Below are 17753 nucleotides of genomic sequence, written 5' to 3' on the forward strand. Positions count from 1 at the left end.
CGATGCCACTTCTCTAAGGCATGGGAATTTCTACAGAACAAAAAAGGAAGAGCTGCCTAGAGCAAGGGAGAAAACAAAAGCTTTGACACAAATCAGTACAATTTAAAACACTAATCATGGTTTAACTGCCAGAGAGATCGGAGTTAATTGAGAGGGGATTTAAATGTATCCTTAAGAATGATAGGGACAACCACGTTATGGATGATTATCAACCCATTTTAAGCTGCAGTTTGATCAAGCAGATATGCTGCAAAATGTAAGATGCAGATTATAAAATGAGAAGTTTATTGAAATTCAGGTGTCAAGTATGTAAAGACAGTCAAACCATAATTACATATGAATTGTATAGACATGTTTGCCTTAAAAAACAATACAGAAGCAATAATCATTTACAGTGAGTTTATTGAAAATGACATTGGATTTTAATTATAATGATGGTGATGATATCTAAAAGTAACAAGTTGGAACTGTAGTGGATGAATTTCAAGAAATGCATCACCAAATTCTTCTGAATTACTGCTTGCGTTAGCACTTCATATACAGTCACCATCAACATCATACTGTTATTATATTATATACATTTTCTAAACCCCAACGCATTTCCAGAACTACAATAATTTTAAAAAAGCCGTACATTCTTGTTCCCACACATCCAGGTATGAAAGTCTTGCATATAGGCTATTATGTGAAGATTTAAAAAATCCTGTACCTTTTCTGATGAAAGGACTTTTTAGTTAATTAAATTACAATAAGGTAGTGTAACGAGTTGATGAAAATGACCCCAAACTGGAGGAATCAATGGAAAAATGACATATTTGGCAAAAATATATAGTTTAACAATCAAACCATTTGATTGACATGCATAAATGACAAGAATCAGCCATTTACTTACATGGTTTTTTTTACATTACAAGGCTTGTGGCTGAGTTCACATCGACTACCTTGAGGAACACGTTAGTATCAAAATGTCATTTAAGGTCTCCACCATGTTGGGGCACTAAACTCCTCTCACATTGTGGTTATTTGTGTTGGCACCTCTTGTGCACCAGCCTCCATACGATTGTGTAAACTCAATGCTAACTGGCGAGATCTTTTATAAACACAGTCACCATTTCCTTCAACAACTGTGTGCCACATTACAAGCACCGTCAGGGGATTTAGCGGGAGCTTAAGTCTTAGTGTCTGGCAGCTGTATGTGGCCTATGGCAAGCAGCATCATATTATCAGTAGAAGACTTAAAAAGCTGCCAGAGGAGGATTGTGAGATCCGACTTGAGTTTTATGTCATCTTCATCAAAAGGTTAAATGCATGCTTCGTCAACATGGAGAAAAAAAATCCCCATATGTTTGTGTCGTTGAATGGGGTGGACAACACCAACAAAACATACTTTATGCGTGTGCAAAATAATCTATATTAATTTAAATTACAACACAGGCCAAATCTTATAGGACATTTTGCCTCCACGCATTCTGAGCGCTTTGCATATTGGAACACTGGCATTGATTGGATGACGAGTATTATGCAAAACAGCAGAGGAAGAAGTACAATAATGATGCAGGGGTGGCTGTGTTTTTTTGCAATGCACCCCCTTTACAATGTTGTGCTGGAGAAATTATTTGAAAATGCTTTTCATTTAGATTTGCGATTTATTCTGACATCTTCCAAAGCACCAAATTATATTAAAGCATATAAAGCAAATGTAGCAATCAAGCTGAAAGAGAATATGACAGGCACAATTAATTAATTAATTCGAACTACACAACCCCTCGTTTTTAATTTGAACTAAATAACCTCGGGTTCCGAATGTGTTCAACATTTATTTATTACGACCGTATCGTTTTTTTTCATCGTTCGAGCAAAGCAGCGGCGCTTTGGGGCACATAGTTGACCTGAGTGTAAATCACCTGTTCCATTCTCTGCTTTACACTATAATGCACCATATGACCTACACTAAATACAGGAGCAACAGAACATGTCTATAATCTATTATAAAGCCAGAATTTCCAAACTACTTTGATAGTATCAGTTCAGCTCATTTGAAAGATAGGTGGTGATTACTTTTCTTTATTTTTATATTTTCCTTCCTACCTTTGAAATCTAATTTGGCTTAGCTCACAATTTGACTGAATTTCAGGCCTCAGTAAGCACCTTTTCAAACATTTTACAGCACAGCAAAATGTGCAAAGTGAAGAGATATTACAAAGTGACTATACAGTATGTACAATGGAAGTTTTGAGAGTTCGGCAAAGGTCCATTAACAACTAGCAATACAGAGTAGTTAAAGCAGTTTAAACAATAAGAGCCTGTAACACGAGTTCACACTTCAGCACATGTAGGAAGGCAATCAGTGAGAAGCTTCTTTCCGTAAAGCGAAACAGATTCTTATCCACATATTTTCTTAATTACTATCACATAATACACAGTCCGCGTGTGAAATGATCTCTTTGGATACACCAAATACTTTAAAGGCAAGCAAGGTTCCATGGCCTTGTAAGTGTTTTGTATATCATGGTACATTTCAGGTATACGTGATTACATTCTCAGGTAATCACGTATTTCAAAATCGAGCAGGATACATTCAGTAACAAGAGATTTTGGCTTCAAGTCCAAGAAGAGATCGCATACCTTCACATGAAGTAACTCCGCAGCAGAAATAATTAGTACATGACAAACTGTTTTTTCAGTGGTTCATGAAAAAGTGTGTTTTGACATTCCATCGATACAGTGTAGCACTCAACTGTGATTTGGTATCATACAGTGTAAAGGTCAGAAATTGTATAAGACTGAAAAGTAATTACAAAATAGATATAAATACCAGAAAGAAATACCAGCATCAGAACAAAGTCACCGGAAAAATAAGATTGATAAATTAACTACTACAATACAAAAGGTGTTTAACAGTGTACATGAAGCTGCTTCTCATCTTAAAAGGAATACAAAAATTGAATGTAAACCTAATCATCAGGAAGTTATTAAACTATTGTTGAACATCTAGCTCGAACACAGGTAAAGGAGATTACAAATGGTTCACCTTTAACTAGTCATTTTGATCATTTAAGTACCATGAGTGCGCTCCAAAAGCTGCTAAGGGTGTAACGAAACAACAATATATATCATTTCAGTGAGCAATAATGCAATATACTGATAATACTGAGTGAAAACATTCATACAGATCAGAAAGACACACTTATTTTAAAATCTCCAAAGCAGGTTTTTTCCCGAATTCCATCTAATTGCACCGCCCTCCTACACATTTAAAAACATCTTTTAGCTGTCTTTTGTAAATTTAGTTGTGTTACAAGGGCATCTTACATCACCTCACATTAATCAATAGACTCTTAATTGAATGGAATAATAGTCAAATTAGGGCAGACTCTGGAATATAAGCAAATATTGCATTATTGTTGGAGAATCAACGTTATAGCATATTGTGATGAAACGTGTAACACCCTTAACAGCTGCCCCTTACTTCACTCAGCGTTTGTTCAGTAGAAACTGATGCCTTCACAGAATAAGAAGTTAAACATGGAAACACCATTAAGAATTTCCACACAGGGATTAATAAAGGTACATCTTATCCTATCTTATTTTGACGTTAGCGTCACAGATTGAAGCGACATATGAGATGACATAAAACTGTGAAATGAGGACAGTTAGCTTCCGACAGCAGCTGTCAAACTGTGATCTGCAAACAGAATGACACTCATTGGCTGTTTACCTGGAACAGTTATGAACTGATCATAATTAGTACCATAAAGCGTTGAACCACGTTCATCTACCTGTATATGATTTAGACTGTGTTTATAACACAGGAAAATGGACATACTGAGGCACAGTTCATCTGTGAGGTAAACACATATTAAAGCCGATGTAAAAACATATAGAACTGTGTCAGTAAGACATAAATACTTATGAACAAGATTTTTTTTGAGGACTTTAACCTACTGAGTGTTAACACATTAGAAAGGGTGATGAGGGAGGGGGTACAGTAGAGTTTTTACCATCTTACAAATACATTGAAATAATGTTCATATGTAACTGAGCTATAACACATTTATAAATAAAGATTGTTCAGCACAAGTCCAAATGTGCAGCTTGGAATCATAATACAATCTTCTCAAAATTGTAATAGAAGGAGATTGGTTGATCTGTAGAGGCTGTAACAACACAACTTTTTCCAGTGAATCAAATCAATATTAAACAGATGAGTTTGACTCAAAGCTTAGATTAAAATGTAAACAAGAATAGTACCAGCAGAATGTAAAGGAAATGATGAGTATTGCACTTAAAGTCAGTAAAACTATCACCTCCAGCAAACGACTGAGACACTAATAAACTTAATTGATAGTCATCACAAAAAAAAGAAAGAATAGAAAATCAGTAACTGTATGTTTGTTCATTTTTTGAAGAGGGAAACCAGACTTCCAGATACTGTCCGGCAACTTCTTACAGTAACTCTCCTCTAGTCTTTCTAAGAATACACATCTGTAGAGCAGAAGAGGCTCAAAAACGATTTCCTCCTCTGAATGTGTATTGTAGTTTCCAGTGTCTCCAGTGTAAACACAGCAACTACAGCTTCATCTTCTCAGCCCACTTGACCGTGTTTCAGCACACAGGAAACTTCAAACTACTTATTTACTTCAAATAAACCATCTGGTAAACATGACTTTGGCTGCATTTGCACCTTAAGAACATTTGAGCCAATGATGGCAGCTGTATGTGTGACATGTGGATGGACAAGTGCATTACATGATTTGATTGGACTTGAATCAATCAATGAATTTCTCTCATCCTGTACCTAAAAATACACCCACAAAAATAGGAATGACAAAACAAAAAAAAAAAGTACAAAAAGCTAAACCCACTGAATAAAAATGTCCTTTAGGCAAAGACATAAACCATCTAGAAGGTAGCTTCGATCAATACCATTTGTTCTCACTTATTTTACCACAAGCTCCTGCTAAACCTTCATTACTAACTGTTTGTCTTTTATTTCTTTTTACCAATTTTACCCGCCTTCTTTTTGGGCTCGTAGGGTGTCCGTAGAATGCTGGGCGTCTCCTCCATGACGCGCACCAGCAGGTTGTCGATGTAGTTCTCCAGCTCTCTGATGTGGGCATCTTTCTTTTTCACCACTTCTTTCTGCTTGATGAGTTCCCGCACAACTTCCTCAAAGGAAAGGTTGCTGTAGGCGGCCAGGCTTTCCTGTTTCACCTCCTGGAAATAAGAAAAAAGTCAATGCTCAATTTAACGCAGCAGATTTTGAAGCTCCATAATCACCGTTTTTTGCATGGATATTTTCGTAAAAGTAGCCTGAATGATCTTCTATGAAATGTCAGCATCTGAAAATAAACTAATTAGACGTGAGGACCTAACGTGAGATAGATTGCCATGTGTTTTTCTCTTGTTCTCTGCCGCTAACAAAAGGCTAAGTGAGAGTTGTTAAGAAGAGACTGCTGTCAAGAGATTTAGCACTCGCATGTCAATAATGGCAGATATTATGATCCAATACTGTGTAACAGTGTTTGCAATGAGATCCAGACATGTTTAACAGCTCTAGTGGGACTAAACTTTGACACTAAAGCATTTACATAGAGAAAGTTGTTCTACTTTAGTTTTAACTAGGGCTGGGCAATATTAGAAATGACAGTATTTCAGAACAGATACCTCAATATCAATAAGTTTACAGGTGTGTGGAGAGTGTTTGTGTCCGTTTACATGCACACAAACCTATATAACACAATACAGTAAAGGGAATACCCTCAAAAAGCATAATAGTGCCTCTTTAAATCCAGTAAAAGACAACGCTCTCTGGCCAAAGACATGGTCCCACTACATACAGTGGAAGAAGGGCATCGTAGGTAAATGTTGCTGGGAAGAAAATACTTTAGCCAAACAGCCATCCCCGCATTGTACGAACAACGCAGGAGCAAAGAAATAAATACTGCGAAAAATACTGATTATATAGTATCAATACATTGTACAGCTCTAGTTTAAAGCATTCAAAAGCCTGACCTCTCTTATTAAAGTGGCAAAAACTCTAACAGCTTGTAACAACTCAGCAATACAGGTTTCCCACAAAACAGAATCTTTGTTTTGACGGAGGAAATGCCAGGCTGCATATTTCTGCAATTAAAGGTCAGGCTGATAAATACCAAAATAAGGATGCAACCCAAGCCTGGCGTTGCTCTTTGAGGACAACCTGCTTGGACGGAGCTGTGTGGTACGGTATGTGCAGATCGTATTGCGCGGGTACGAGAGGAGCTGTAATCGTTTTTAATGAGGGACCACTTTATCGCTTCAGTGCTGGGCATCCTCCCCCGAATGGTTAGAGCAGCAAAGCCTTCACCCTTGTTTAAAATACCACACTTATCAGCTTCCACTCCCATGCAGCATTCAAGCCTCCACTAGCCGGGTAAAGACAATGCAGAAAGACCTGGAGCGGGACTGCTTACCAGGTATCTTATCGCTGCTAACAGCACGGAGGCTACTGTGGGGCGGACCAAAATGAAATATTTGCCACAGAGATTAAATGTCCGATGTAAGAAAGGGTTCAAGAACAGATCTCTGTAACCTATTCCTGGCACACAAACACATACACACACGTACAAATACACACACAAGAAAAAGGTATTTCACTGAAAGATACTGCACTGTGAGAGGGGATACGAGAACTGACAGCAATATGTTGTGTCGCATACAAGCATGTGTACTTGCATAGCTCCCTCTCTCTCTCTCACACACATGCACACAGCATAATAATCAGGAGCTTCTGTGGTTGGTGACAAAGGCCTGGAAATGACCATGAATTGGCAAAGTAATGATGACCGTTTCCCTGCGATCAGTGGTGAGGAGAAGATAAGGCACACACTTGGCATTCTCCAGTTGTGTCATTACAGTTTCTAATGAGCTCAGCTTTGAGAATCTAAAAGCTCAGTCCTTTGAAATCTCTCACTGCCCCCCCCCCCTCCCTCCCCCTGTGTGTGGTTAATTAGGGCCTTGAAGCGGAGGAAATGGGAGCTGCCATTTCTGCGAAGCACTGCGGCATGCACAGGGGCACATGTGTGGATACCGACAGCCCTCAACACCCACAAAGAAAGGTGAGGAAAGCTATTATCAGCATTCTCCTTCTCATTTAGGCATCACTTCAGCGCCTGCTCCCACTGCTCCTTCATTAATACTATTTTGCGATGTAATTGCTGGCAAATTTGACTTTTCTATTTCAAATTGGAAATACAAACTACAAAAGGGTAAAAGGCCATGTACAAATAATGTAACAATCATTAAAGAATAAAAACAAAATCCCATTTTTAAGCCTTTTCCTGACTAAAAAACCCTCCAATTATGGAATAACGCACCACTATGACCGACCTTACAGACAGAAATCTCACACCACTTCAAATTAGGATCAGATGAGACTTGATGACCTATGTGTGCAGCTGCTAATTAGTTGAATGGCACAGTCTGACTTTTTAGAGGCCTCAGAGATCAATGTCACCAGCTGCTTTTTCAAATAAAACGTATAGTTCTCAATTAAAATTCTGCATGAAACTATGACACAATGACACAGCTGCTGGGGTCATTTTGTCTCTTTTATCATCTCCTTCGTTGTCAGGTAAAACTGACAACCTGTTACAATATCACCGGACAAATCATGTCTGTGTTTCTTACCTTTTTCTTGCCGTATATGTCTTTCTTCTTATGCCCAAATGTGATGTCTTCATTTGACTTTTTATTACTGCAAAACAATCAAAGAGAATTCACATGAACACATTAAAGTGAATAGCCATGCTATGATTAGCATCACTCGTCTAATACGGAGAATCTGGTGTCCATCCCGGAAGCTAATTTGGATATGTATGGTGACCGGCGTCATATATGAAGAAATAAAACATGTATTTATTTGCTAGAGAAGTTCCCCTTTCAATAATATACTCTAACGCACCCTTTTGGTATTCTTGCACCACATTACAAAAATGACCAGTGAGCTACTGTACGACAAAGGCAGCAGTAAAGATGATGGACTAGTGCCTACAGAGATAAGTGGTTAATTGGGTGGTCTATCTCTGCAGAAGATCTCATTACTATAGCTCAGAGGGCTCCGTTATCGAGCCCAGGCTCTCTAAAGAGCCACTAATGACACCTTCAGCGCTGATAAACCAGAACTCAGCCACAGTGCCCACCAATTCTTTCTGCTACACGGGGAATAGAGGCGACGGGGCTCGGTGGAGATGTTTCAACAACAATTCTTGACAACAGAATGAAAGAGAGAGACGGGGGGTATTCAATCAACAAGGTATTCCAAACTTTATGGGAATGCTGTAACCAATATCCTGTGGTTCAGTACTGGTTGTCCCACAAGTAGCAAGGGCAAGTTTGGGGATTGTGAGATGATTGATGGAATATGATAAACAAACATGCAGTATATGCTCTTATATTCTGATGTCAGATGAGACTATGCTTAAAAATTGGTCCAGTATTGATTGACAGTGCTGCACACTGTCAATGTGCGTCTACAATGTTTTTTTAACCCAAACACAAACAAACTCTGACCGCAGCTGTGGTCTGTACTACAAAGCAGGATTTGTTGTACGCTTGTGATAGGCCATATGCTGCAAACCACGGCCCTTTTATGTGAACACTTCATAACACTAGGTTGACATCCTGCTTTTTTAAGGTTTGTCTAGCCAGATAACACAAATATATCCTCGGTATGTTGAACTGGCTTCATGGTACAGGCCTCTGGTGACAGTAAAGAAACACGTTAGATTTCTCCGTAGGGCCCCTCCATACTGTCAGACACTCTCTGAGCCGTTAGTGGCCAAACAAGCAGTTTAAGTGGACGTGCATTGACAGTGCACTTTTGAGTGGAAGGATATTACTGCAGTCCACTTTCCAGCAGCTGCCCGCAGCATACCTACACAATACTGAAAAAAAAGTGTGGTCACTATTAGTGACTTGGATATAAAGCAAACATGGGACGTTTGCCTCATAAATGTAATGGAAGCGAGCACCAAGAGATAGGCTACAAAAAACATACATGAGCATTAATTATACATATAGGTTAACCAAAGAGACATTTTCCGAAGGTGCTGCCTTAGGAGGAAGCATTCAGGGTATTTAAATTAAACTCTTTTAACCCAAGAGGGATAAATAATAACTTGCTGGATTATATTTGTTCTCACATAACTGATGTATTTGAGAACTGAAACTGTTTTTAAGGGTTTAGGTATACAGACGGACTTTGAAATGTGTAGGGGTGTGTCATTATCATTGAAAGATCAAATAGATGTTGTGTTGAGAGAAACAGAATGTGTTCCTTTGTATTGAAGACATTATATTCAACGCTTTTTGCCAACCGGTTAATATTCAAAGATTGCATTTGCCAAATTACTTTCTCAAAAGGTGGATATTATCGTGTCTTAATGGACATGTATCTACATTTCTGTATCCATGTAGAGTAATGTGGCATGTTATAGAATGTTGTTTTATATTTGGTGATTTATAGGTGAAATGACTGATTGATGGAGTGTTTATTGGGAAAAGGAAGACTACCTGAGTCACTCTCCTAATAAAGAAAGGTAAAAGCAAATGTTCTGTGCGATGAAAAAAGCCTGCTGAGAGTTGGGTGGTGTTTTTATTTTGATGATCCATACAGAGCAAACAAAGATAGACTACCTGGTTTTGTAGTTGGAGATGAACGGGTTAGTGTCAGCCTGTGAGTCTCCACTGAAGGGGTTGGGGGAACACAGGTCTCCCGAGCTGCCCGACCGCCCCCCGTAGTTGGTCTTGCGGCCTTCCTTCTTTCCAGTCACGCGTTCCAGTAGGCTGACCTTCTCCTTTTTCTCCTTCCGCTCCGCCCGGTCCCACAGCTGCCCGTGCTCCCCCTCGAACGGGTTGCGGTTGCGTGGGAGCGTGGCATACTTCTGTGGCAGGGTGTCACTGATATCAGTGAAAGGGTCACTGTGTGCCTCACCGTCCTGATAGCCTGGCACCTCGCTCTGGGAACGCCTGTGAGGGCCGCCTGCACTCCCTGAAGAGAAACCAACGGGAGTACATCAACTTATGATGCAGTTATCTCAAAAATGTATCTATGCACAACACTAATCAACACATAGAGGTCGAATTTGTTACTGTTTTGTTTTAATATATGTGATTATTTATAATTTGAGATGATCACATGGTCAAAAACACTGATTTTAAATCAAAAGAACAGGTTAATAGGAAACTGACCAATCTGTTTTTCCATTTTACAACAATAAAGATCCTTTAAGAATCACCACTGTGTGTTCTGTTGAAGTATTTAGATCTGGTCCCTTGGCTCTTCCAACTCATACAGCAGCACAAAATAAACACTCACTAAGGAGCATAAAGGATTTAGTTACATTATTTATACCCTTCAGTTCGGCCTTTGCGTCCCTCCTATCTATCTGTAGGTTCTTTGGAAAGGTTCCCCTCCTCTGCATGCCTTTCTAAATAATCATTGTGATGCTCGATAAATTAAAGTCATTAAATAAGTCATTGATATCAGACTTTCAAACTGGATGCAGGTGAATTGACTATTGCTTTCTTTTCTACCCTTATTGATTATTAGTAAATATAGAGATTAACGGTGATGTTTTTGGTCATGAATATCAGCCAACTCTGATAGTTACTGATTACTTTCTGATTCAAAAGTGAGAATTGAAGTGCCTCTGCACAAACCATAACCCTAAATTAGCAAATTGCATTATTGCTAATTAATAACTGACCTAAAAAGAGTCACCAGATAAAGATTTTCAGCCATTATATTCTACATTATAAAAGCTCATCCTTTTGCTTTTTTGTCCCTTCACAATACAGGACAGTAGTACATTTATTATCATTACTTTATTGTTTTTCTTTATAATTGTATAGCCCATTCTTTTTCCTTCTGTTGTAAAAATTGGGAATATTTTTTGCATTGATTTACAGCTTCTGCAACTCAAGGAGAGAGGGCCAATTATACTAGTTAGAAACAGAGGTCAATTAAGGTGACAGATTGATATGATTGACCTAAATAACTAGGTTAGTGAAGGTTGTATACCTTATGGTGTAAATATCTTTCTTTCTCCATAGCTCTGTGACTTCTATTGACCTCTACTGATGGCCACTGCAAATTACAACAGCTAATACGAGTTTTGTTCCTCACCACTCTCTTCTATGGAGTTCATGGAATCCAGTTTGGGTCGGAAGTGAGTCCCAATGAGATCGGACATGGAGTGGGCTGCAGAGAGTTTGTGTGCCCCAGAGAGTAGCGGCCTCTTGACCTTAGCTTCAGGCTGGGGTTGTGGTTCTGAGGCGAAGGACTGGCGGTTTGGCTCTGCGTCGCTGACAGCAGAGCGAGGCAGGATGGCAGAAGACGTGTCACTGAAGCCGCTGTCGTGTTTGCGACCTTTCATCTTGTCCTTAAGTTTGGAAAAAGGCGAGCGGGGCTTGTCCTTCATGGAGAGGTCGAACATGCTGGCTGTCATGTTGTTCCTCATGAACTGGATGCTGACTTGGATGCGGCCTCGTTCTTTCCTCTTCTTCCCCGGCTTAGACTCCAAGGAATACCAGCTGAAAAAATCAAAGAAGAGGATGCTTAGGCTGAGCAAATTCAATGAGACAATTTATATAAAAAGAGCGGGATTTATAAGAAAATCTTCTCAGTTGATTACATGTAATTCAACATAATTCAGGATGACAGGTATACAAAGTCAGAATGTGGTAAAAGTCTATCAAACAATGCGACAAAGGGGAAAAATAGCCCCCATTCTCGCTAATGTGCTCTACCTACTTCTTTGTGGACATCACTGAAAAGGCTAATTTGAGCAGACTAATCCAACAGCGACACACAAATGCAGGGGCTTAAACCGTTTGAACTTTTTCTGACACACGGGAATACAATTTATCATTCAGAGGATAAACATTATTCCCTGCAAACTGAACATAGGAAATAGCCTGCTGCTGAATAATATAGACCATTTCAGGCTGCTTTTTGGGCTCCTATTTGTTTAACCTCTCCGCTTCTTCGACTGGAAGTAATGGGATTTATGCATTCACTCTTAGCGAAATAAAGTGGCATTTGCACAAATCTGGCCTTTGTTCAGAAATGCAACGACAAGCAATTGGGAAAATGCAAAGCCCCGGCGCAGGTCCACCCAACAGTTCATACATGTTAATGAGACGTGTCCTCTGTGTCATAGGGCTGGGGACAATGTCCTTTAAGAAAGAGCAGGAGGAAACTAGCAGTCAATGTGTTCTGTCTATTTTATAGATAGATGTATTAATCTGGGAGACGATGTAGAGGCTTTCTAACTGTGGTCATATTAATATGCTGTATACTGTTGCACTCATCCATCATGGTGCCGTTTGATCAACATAATCAATTGTTCTAATCCTTCACTGTTATTTTGGGAAAAGCACTGACATTTTACCTAAATTTGAGCAACATTTTTTAGTTGTTTTCATACAATTATTGATATTTCTTCCTGGATTTGCAAGGAGATTTGTGAAAATCCCTTGAATTCCAGCATGAAATACCATTTATCAGTCCATCCAAAAAAGGTGTTGGTATTGGCTTTCTAAAACCTGCAGCTGTTCAACGCTATTCTGAACCTGTCTAGCTTGTGGCTCGGGGAGCCCGCTCATGAAAGGGCCTCGCTGGGTCCGATTCCCAGGCTGCGCGCCGCTCTCAGTCAGATCAGCAGCCACAGCATGCCGCTGCCGTGGGGCCGGGGCTGCACCTCACGTGTGTCTCAAGGCCAAGATAAACCTCCCTGTGCTTGGAACCACAATCCTCCCACTCGGGCCTGGACCGCTGGGAAACTCCTCACAATCAACAAACACAGGTGTGCGATAATTATGGGCTGCCTACTCAGATATCAAGAAGGCCTTTCCTCCCCTATATGTGGGTTCAAAAACATTGCAGATGGGCCGCAGTGAACGCAGGCCCGCTGTGGAGGGTGGATATACCACCGAGGTTCCAGGCGTCATTGTCAAGTATGCCTGCAGTGCAGTGTGGGATAGGGCCAACGAGCAATACGAGTGTATCCATTACAGAACCTCTGCTGAAAAACTGCACGGCCTGGAGGTGCATCGGCTCAGCCACCTTAAACAAATAACAGCCATCCACACTGATTAGAACATATTGTGATTCTCCAGACTGATGGGCAGAGAGGAAGTGTGCTAATGTCTTTTTTGTGTTGAAATGTGCAGTGAGCTAATTAACACCAGATCCAATTTGGTTATTCTGTTCCTGTTTGCTTAATGCGAGGTTAAAATGTGCGCGTGTGTTGAACTTGTAGGGGTCAACACCCATAAGTTTATCCTTATATAACACTGGCCTGACAGGGTATAATAGTGGGTGGGATTCGTTTACAGTTATGCATCATAAGCTGAAGCCTTCCAAACAGTAATGTAACCAAGGGACAAACCTTAACCAAGCCTGCATTATGCAGAGGGCAGGTAAACAGCCTAGACAAGTTACCAGTAACTGAATGGGCTGACTCACCACATATACACCCACTATCAGACACCAATATCAGCCCTACGCTATTTACAATATACACATCACCTGATCACTCTTTTTTGGCTTTATGAAAGCACCCAGACAAAATAAAAAGGGAAAGGAGTGAGCTCTACACAGAATAGGACAAGATTCAAAGCCATGTTGTTCTGTCTGTAAAAAAAAAAGGAAGGGCTATTCTCTATTCACACATTTTTAAACATTTGTTTGTATAGGAGCGACTTACAAGACATGTTTAGCCAGCTCCACTTGTTTCATTAGGCCAACTGCTGCTCACCATCATCTCAGTGATTGCTGAGCTAAAAATAATCTCTCAACAATATGAGCCCGTCATAGGAGCCAATTCTTTGCTAAGCCTCGAAACAATAAAGGGTCAACCAGATGGAAAACTTCAATGAACTGAGAACAAATGTACTACTTCATCTGAGATAATTGTGTTAGATAGTTTAGAAGGATCAGTCTGGTGTCTCTGTTCACCTACTGGCAACATCTATTTGCCCTTTTAAATTAAAACACGCCTGACTAATAAAATGTAATAGTCTAAAACAAGGGTATAAAAGAGAATAAATGGACAATGAATATGTGTTTAAATCATGTGGTGTACAGGAGTTAGTCAGGAACTTAATTTAGCACCGAGCACAGACTATAATATTTTGTGTAGCTTAATATGGCAATGACACATGTAGAAATGTGGCAAATAAATACTATTTTTGTCCATGCTGTTATCCTCTTATGACTGGAAAACTTCTGCAAATATTTTCCACTTCCTCTTAGAAAATTCCACCAGCAGCACAACAATACATTGGTATGAGCTGGAGTTACTAAGAACATAAATGCTTATAACATTCAAATGTGCTTAAATACATCTGAAAAGTACTATATCAACATGTAAGATTCAAACAACAAAACTCCATTTAGTGGCATCAAAATACCGCAGGCACAGAACGTGATTACTGTACAAACTAATGAAGAAGCTCATAAGCTTGGTAATCTAGTTTCTTTCTGGATCAAGTATTCCTTTTTGTCACATAAGTATTATAAAATGATATTCTCTCTCAGAATATCACTATGGCTCTAGGTAGCAGTGGGTGTACTATAGTCGGCTATTAGCTTTGCAACGACAGAGATGTATAATTAAGGAAACATTTTGCCAAAACATGTTGCTCTAAATAAAATAAATGTAATTATATGGTGAGAATTTTGCAGCTCATATTAATTTATCTTGTTTTAGATTGATGATTTGCACCAGTTAATGGGTGTATGTGCACTACCTGAAACTATTTTGCGTGAAAACCAAGGAGACTTACTGGAAAAGTAATCGAAGCATGTTTGAATGTACCGCTTGTTGGGAAATAATGCGCCATGAGGTGAGTTCTTTGAACAGCATATGATACTTACTCAGTTTTCTTCCGTTCCTTGTTATCGAAGATTTCATTGAGGTTGATGGACCTTTGACCCAGGAACTTATCCATCCCAACCAAAGACCGGTGCATCGCTATAAAGCAGAGTTCATATACTTCTGGGTTCCCCTCCAAAAGCAACCCTGGTAACTCAAAGGACGCTTCCTCTCTCCAGACAGGGTTAAGTGTCTTCTCAGCCACCGATGTCGAGTACTTTTCCTTGCCCAGCTGGATGATAGTGTAGGCATCGTTGGTGCCATTTTTGCCCTTGGCCTGTAAACTGGTTGCTTGAAGAACAGTGGCTTGGACATGGGTTGGAAACCACTTTTGAGACTGCTCTGCCAGTGACATGGTTATCAACTGAAAGCCATTCAAAACTAATTAAATGTAATGTATGTAGTTAGTGTTTCTTTGTGAATGTGATGTGCAAAATGGAACAAACATGATTCACTATAGTTTGTTGTCCATGTCAGTGTGGTTTATGTGCCTACAGTAGCAATCATTTTGAGCATGTCTGAAAAACTGAGCAAGCCTCATCTTTTGTCAAATCACAGATGTCCAAGCCACTGGTGAATCATCTGAAAAGCACAGAAAGAAAGAGAACAGCATTCAGTTTCTTTCCCAGAACCATTACATGACTCATGTGGGCGTAGAGGCAACATTGACATTAAGCCAGATTTCATTCCATCCAGCTTTGATAGCAGATAACATGTGATTCTAAAGTAAAAACACAGATAATCAAGAATAAAACAGAAGTTAATGTGTGCTATATGATTTAGTACACCTGCTATAAACAGATCTCCCCAAGCTGGAGTATCAGGAAACTGAGATCATCCAGTGACACATTTGGGTGCTGATATATTGTCACTGACTCAGTGCCATGATAGTTTCATATAGGATGTCCCAATGAATTGTATTTGAACACAGGGATTGAAAATAGGAAATTTTATTCATAGTCATGTAAATGGCAATTATGAGTGGTGTCAAAGTGTTTTTGTCAGTACTCATGAGCAACTTTAGGTTTTATCTTAGGTGACTTATCTCTAAAGGGTCTGTTCTTTAACTTGAAACTGGGTTTCATTCATAAACCTAACGTTGCAAGACAACTTAGCTGTATGTTACTGAACTGACAGAGCCACGTGAAACCTATTACTGCGGAATTTACCTTTAACTGAGCATCTTTCCACAGATTTGTCCACGAACGGAGCTAGTATTTAACTTATAAGCATGTATTAACGCAGATGTAAACACAACATTGCAATATTAAATTATTAGGTTGAAATAAAGCATTGTATTGTCACATTCTGCAGAAGAACGTTAGCTAGATGCAACTAGCTAGCTACAGAGCTAGCAGACACACAGAGCATCACACACACAGCTGCTTACCTCGGGGTCATGTTTTACCGACACTTGAAGGACATTCAGCACCTCAGCTCAGCAGAGACAGACTTCACAAATACATTCACGTAATGATTCCTTAGGAAATTGCCAGCTAAAGTTAGTTGCTGCTGCTGCTGTTGATATTCACTGCTGTCTGGCAGCGGCGAGCTTCACTTCCTAGTCTGACGTCACTTCCTCATCACCCGGTGGAAATTCAAGCTAAAAATTAAAAATAAAAGATGTTCGCAATAAAAATAAAAAAACTTCGGATACAAAGGTTTTAAAATTAACACAAAAAAAACGGTTAAATTCTGTGCAAAAACAAAAAAAATATTTAAAAACAAAAAAAGAAGTGCAAATGATCCATTCGGCTGTCGGTGTTGAGTTGTGGCTTTACTGCACAGGTAAGTAGTAATGAGAAGCTATAGGCCTATGCTGTAAATTATTTTGGCTTACACTCTCTACCCTGTAATATATTGTTATATATGTGCGTGTGAGTCTGCCTTGGCTCGGGGGGTGCACTTTACTTGAGAGGTAAATCATACAAACATGGGAAGTGCTTTTGTCTCATGAGTGGGACATGGAGGTGCAGATAAGGGGTTCACTTCAATGAACACAGACATGCTTGTCACCCCTCTTGACAAGTGCATCTTAACCAAACACACCTGCCTATGTTGGTTTTATCATTCTGCCACAACCGGTGCAGTAAGTACACACCACTGGCCTGAGGCTCCGGCTGGGCTATCCATCAAACTGAGATTAATGCACTTATCTAGAGTACATCTCTGAATGAAATGCTAAGGCTTAGTGAAATATTAGGCTGTACAAAAATGTGAGTCAGATAGCATTTAATACATTTGAGGATATCGGCTTCATGTTTTGCATTAACTGTTAGGTGTAAACAGTATGTGAACAATGAGTACAATGTCACTTTGTAACTGTCCAAAGGATATGACCAAAGGATATGACCAAGTGTAGGCTTTAGGTTTCACACTTTAAAAAGGGATTCCTACAGTAGCTCTTCTTAAAGGAATTAAGAAAGTACATTTAAAAAAAAATACATTTTTAACCAGAAGATCTTTTATTGAAACAAAGGTAATAAACATAAACAATTATCTTAAAATACATGGCATTAAAACCCTTTTAAACCTACAGTTTTATTGCCACTGCAGGCAATTGTATTACCTGCAGTGGTTTTGCTCCACTTTTGTGTAGACGACTTGTGCCTCATTATAGGCCTATGCACATTTCCCCAAAATGTATAATATTTTATTGAAGGATTTAAAGTTAGCAATTTGATGATATGAGATAAAGTCCCTAAATATCTAAGTTTAGACATTACAATTTGAATAAAACTAAGGACATTATACACACATTTTAAAAATAATTTGGTGGCACAGCTTAGTTTAATCCACCTATCCACCCCGCATTTTGGACTTTTTGGT

At 39.3% G+C, this 17753-nt stretch overlaps 1 protein-coding gene across 1 annotated transcript; it reads right to left on the reverse strand.

The window, feature by feature from the left end:
* Positions 1-385: 385 nt before the first annotated feature.
* On the reverse strand, positions 386-16482 carry LOC134858855 (rab11 family-interacting protein 2). The gene is made up of 6 exons (XM_063875016.1): positions 16315-16482; positions 14927-15506; positions 11171-11577; positions 9679-10033; positions 7672-7738; positions 386-5217 (listed from the first exon to the last, which is right to left on the reverse strand). The coding sequence occupies exons 2-6, from the start codon at positions 15277-15279 to the stop codon at positions 4990-4992; spliced, it is 1410 nt and encodes a 469-aa protein (XP_063731086.1). The 5' UTR covers positions 15280-15506; positions 16315-16482; the 3' UTR covers positions 386-4989.
* Positions 16483-17753: the final 1271 nt, after the last annotated feature.

This window comes from Eleginops maclovinus, chromosome 22 (assembly GCF_036324505.1).
Source record: "Eleginops maclovinus isolate JMC-PN-2008 ecotype Puerto Natales chromosome 22, JC_Emac_rtc_rv5, whole genome shotgun sequence".
In the NCBI taxonomy this organism is placed as follows: Eukaryota; Metazoa; Chordata; class Actinopteri; order Perciformes; family Eleginopidae; genus Eleginops; species Eleginops maclovinus.

What these genes read in the sequence shown, in the direction of transcription:
- LOC134858855 (XM_063875016.1), bottom strand. Translation starts at nt 15,279, where the DNA reads ATGTCACTGGCAGAGCAGTCTCAAAAGTGGTTTCCAACCCATGTCCAA. An exon ending in AAGGAACGGAAGAAAACTGA is followed by an intron (nt 11,578 to 14,926) that starts GTAAGTATCATA and finishes TGATTTTTTCAG; the next exon opens with CTGGTATTCCTTGGAGTCTA. An exon ending in GAACTCCATAGAAGAGAGTG is followed by an intron (nt 10,034 to 11,170) that starts GTGAGGAACAAA and finishes GTTTCTCTTCAG; the next exon opens with GGAGTGCAGGCGGCCCTCAC.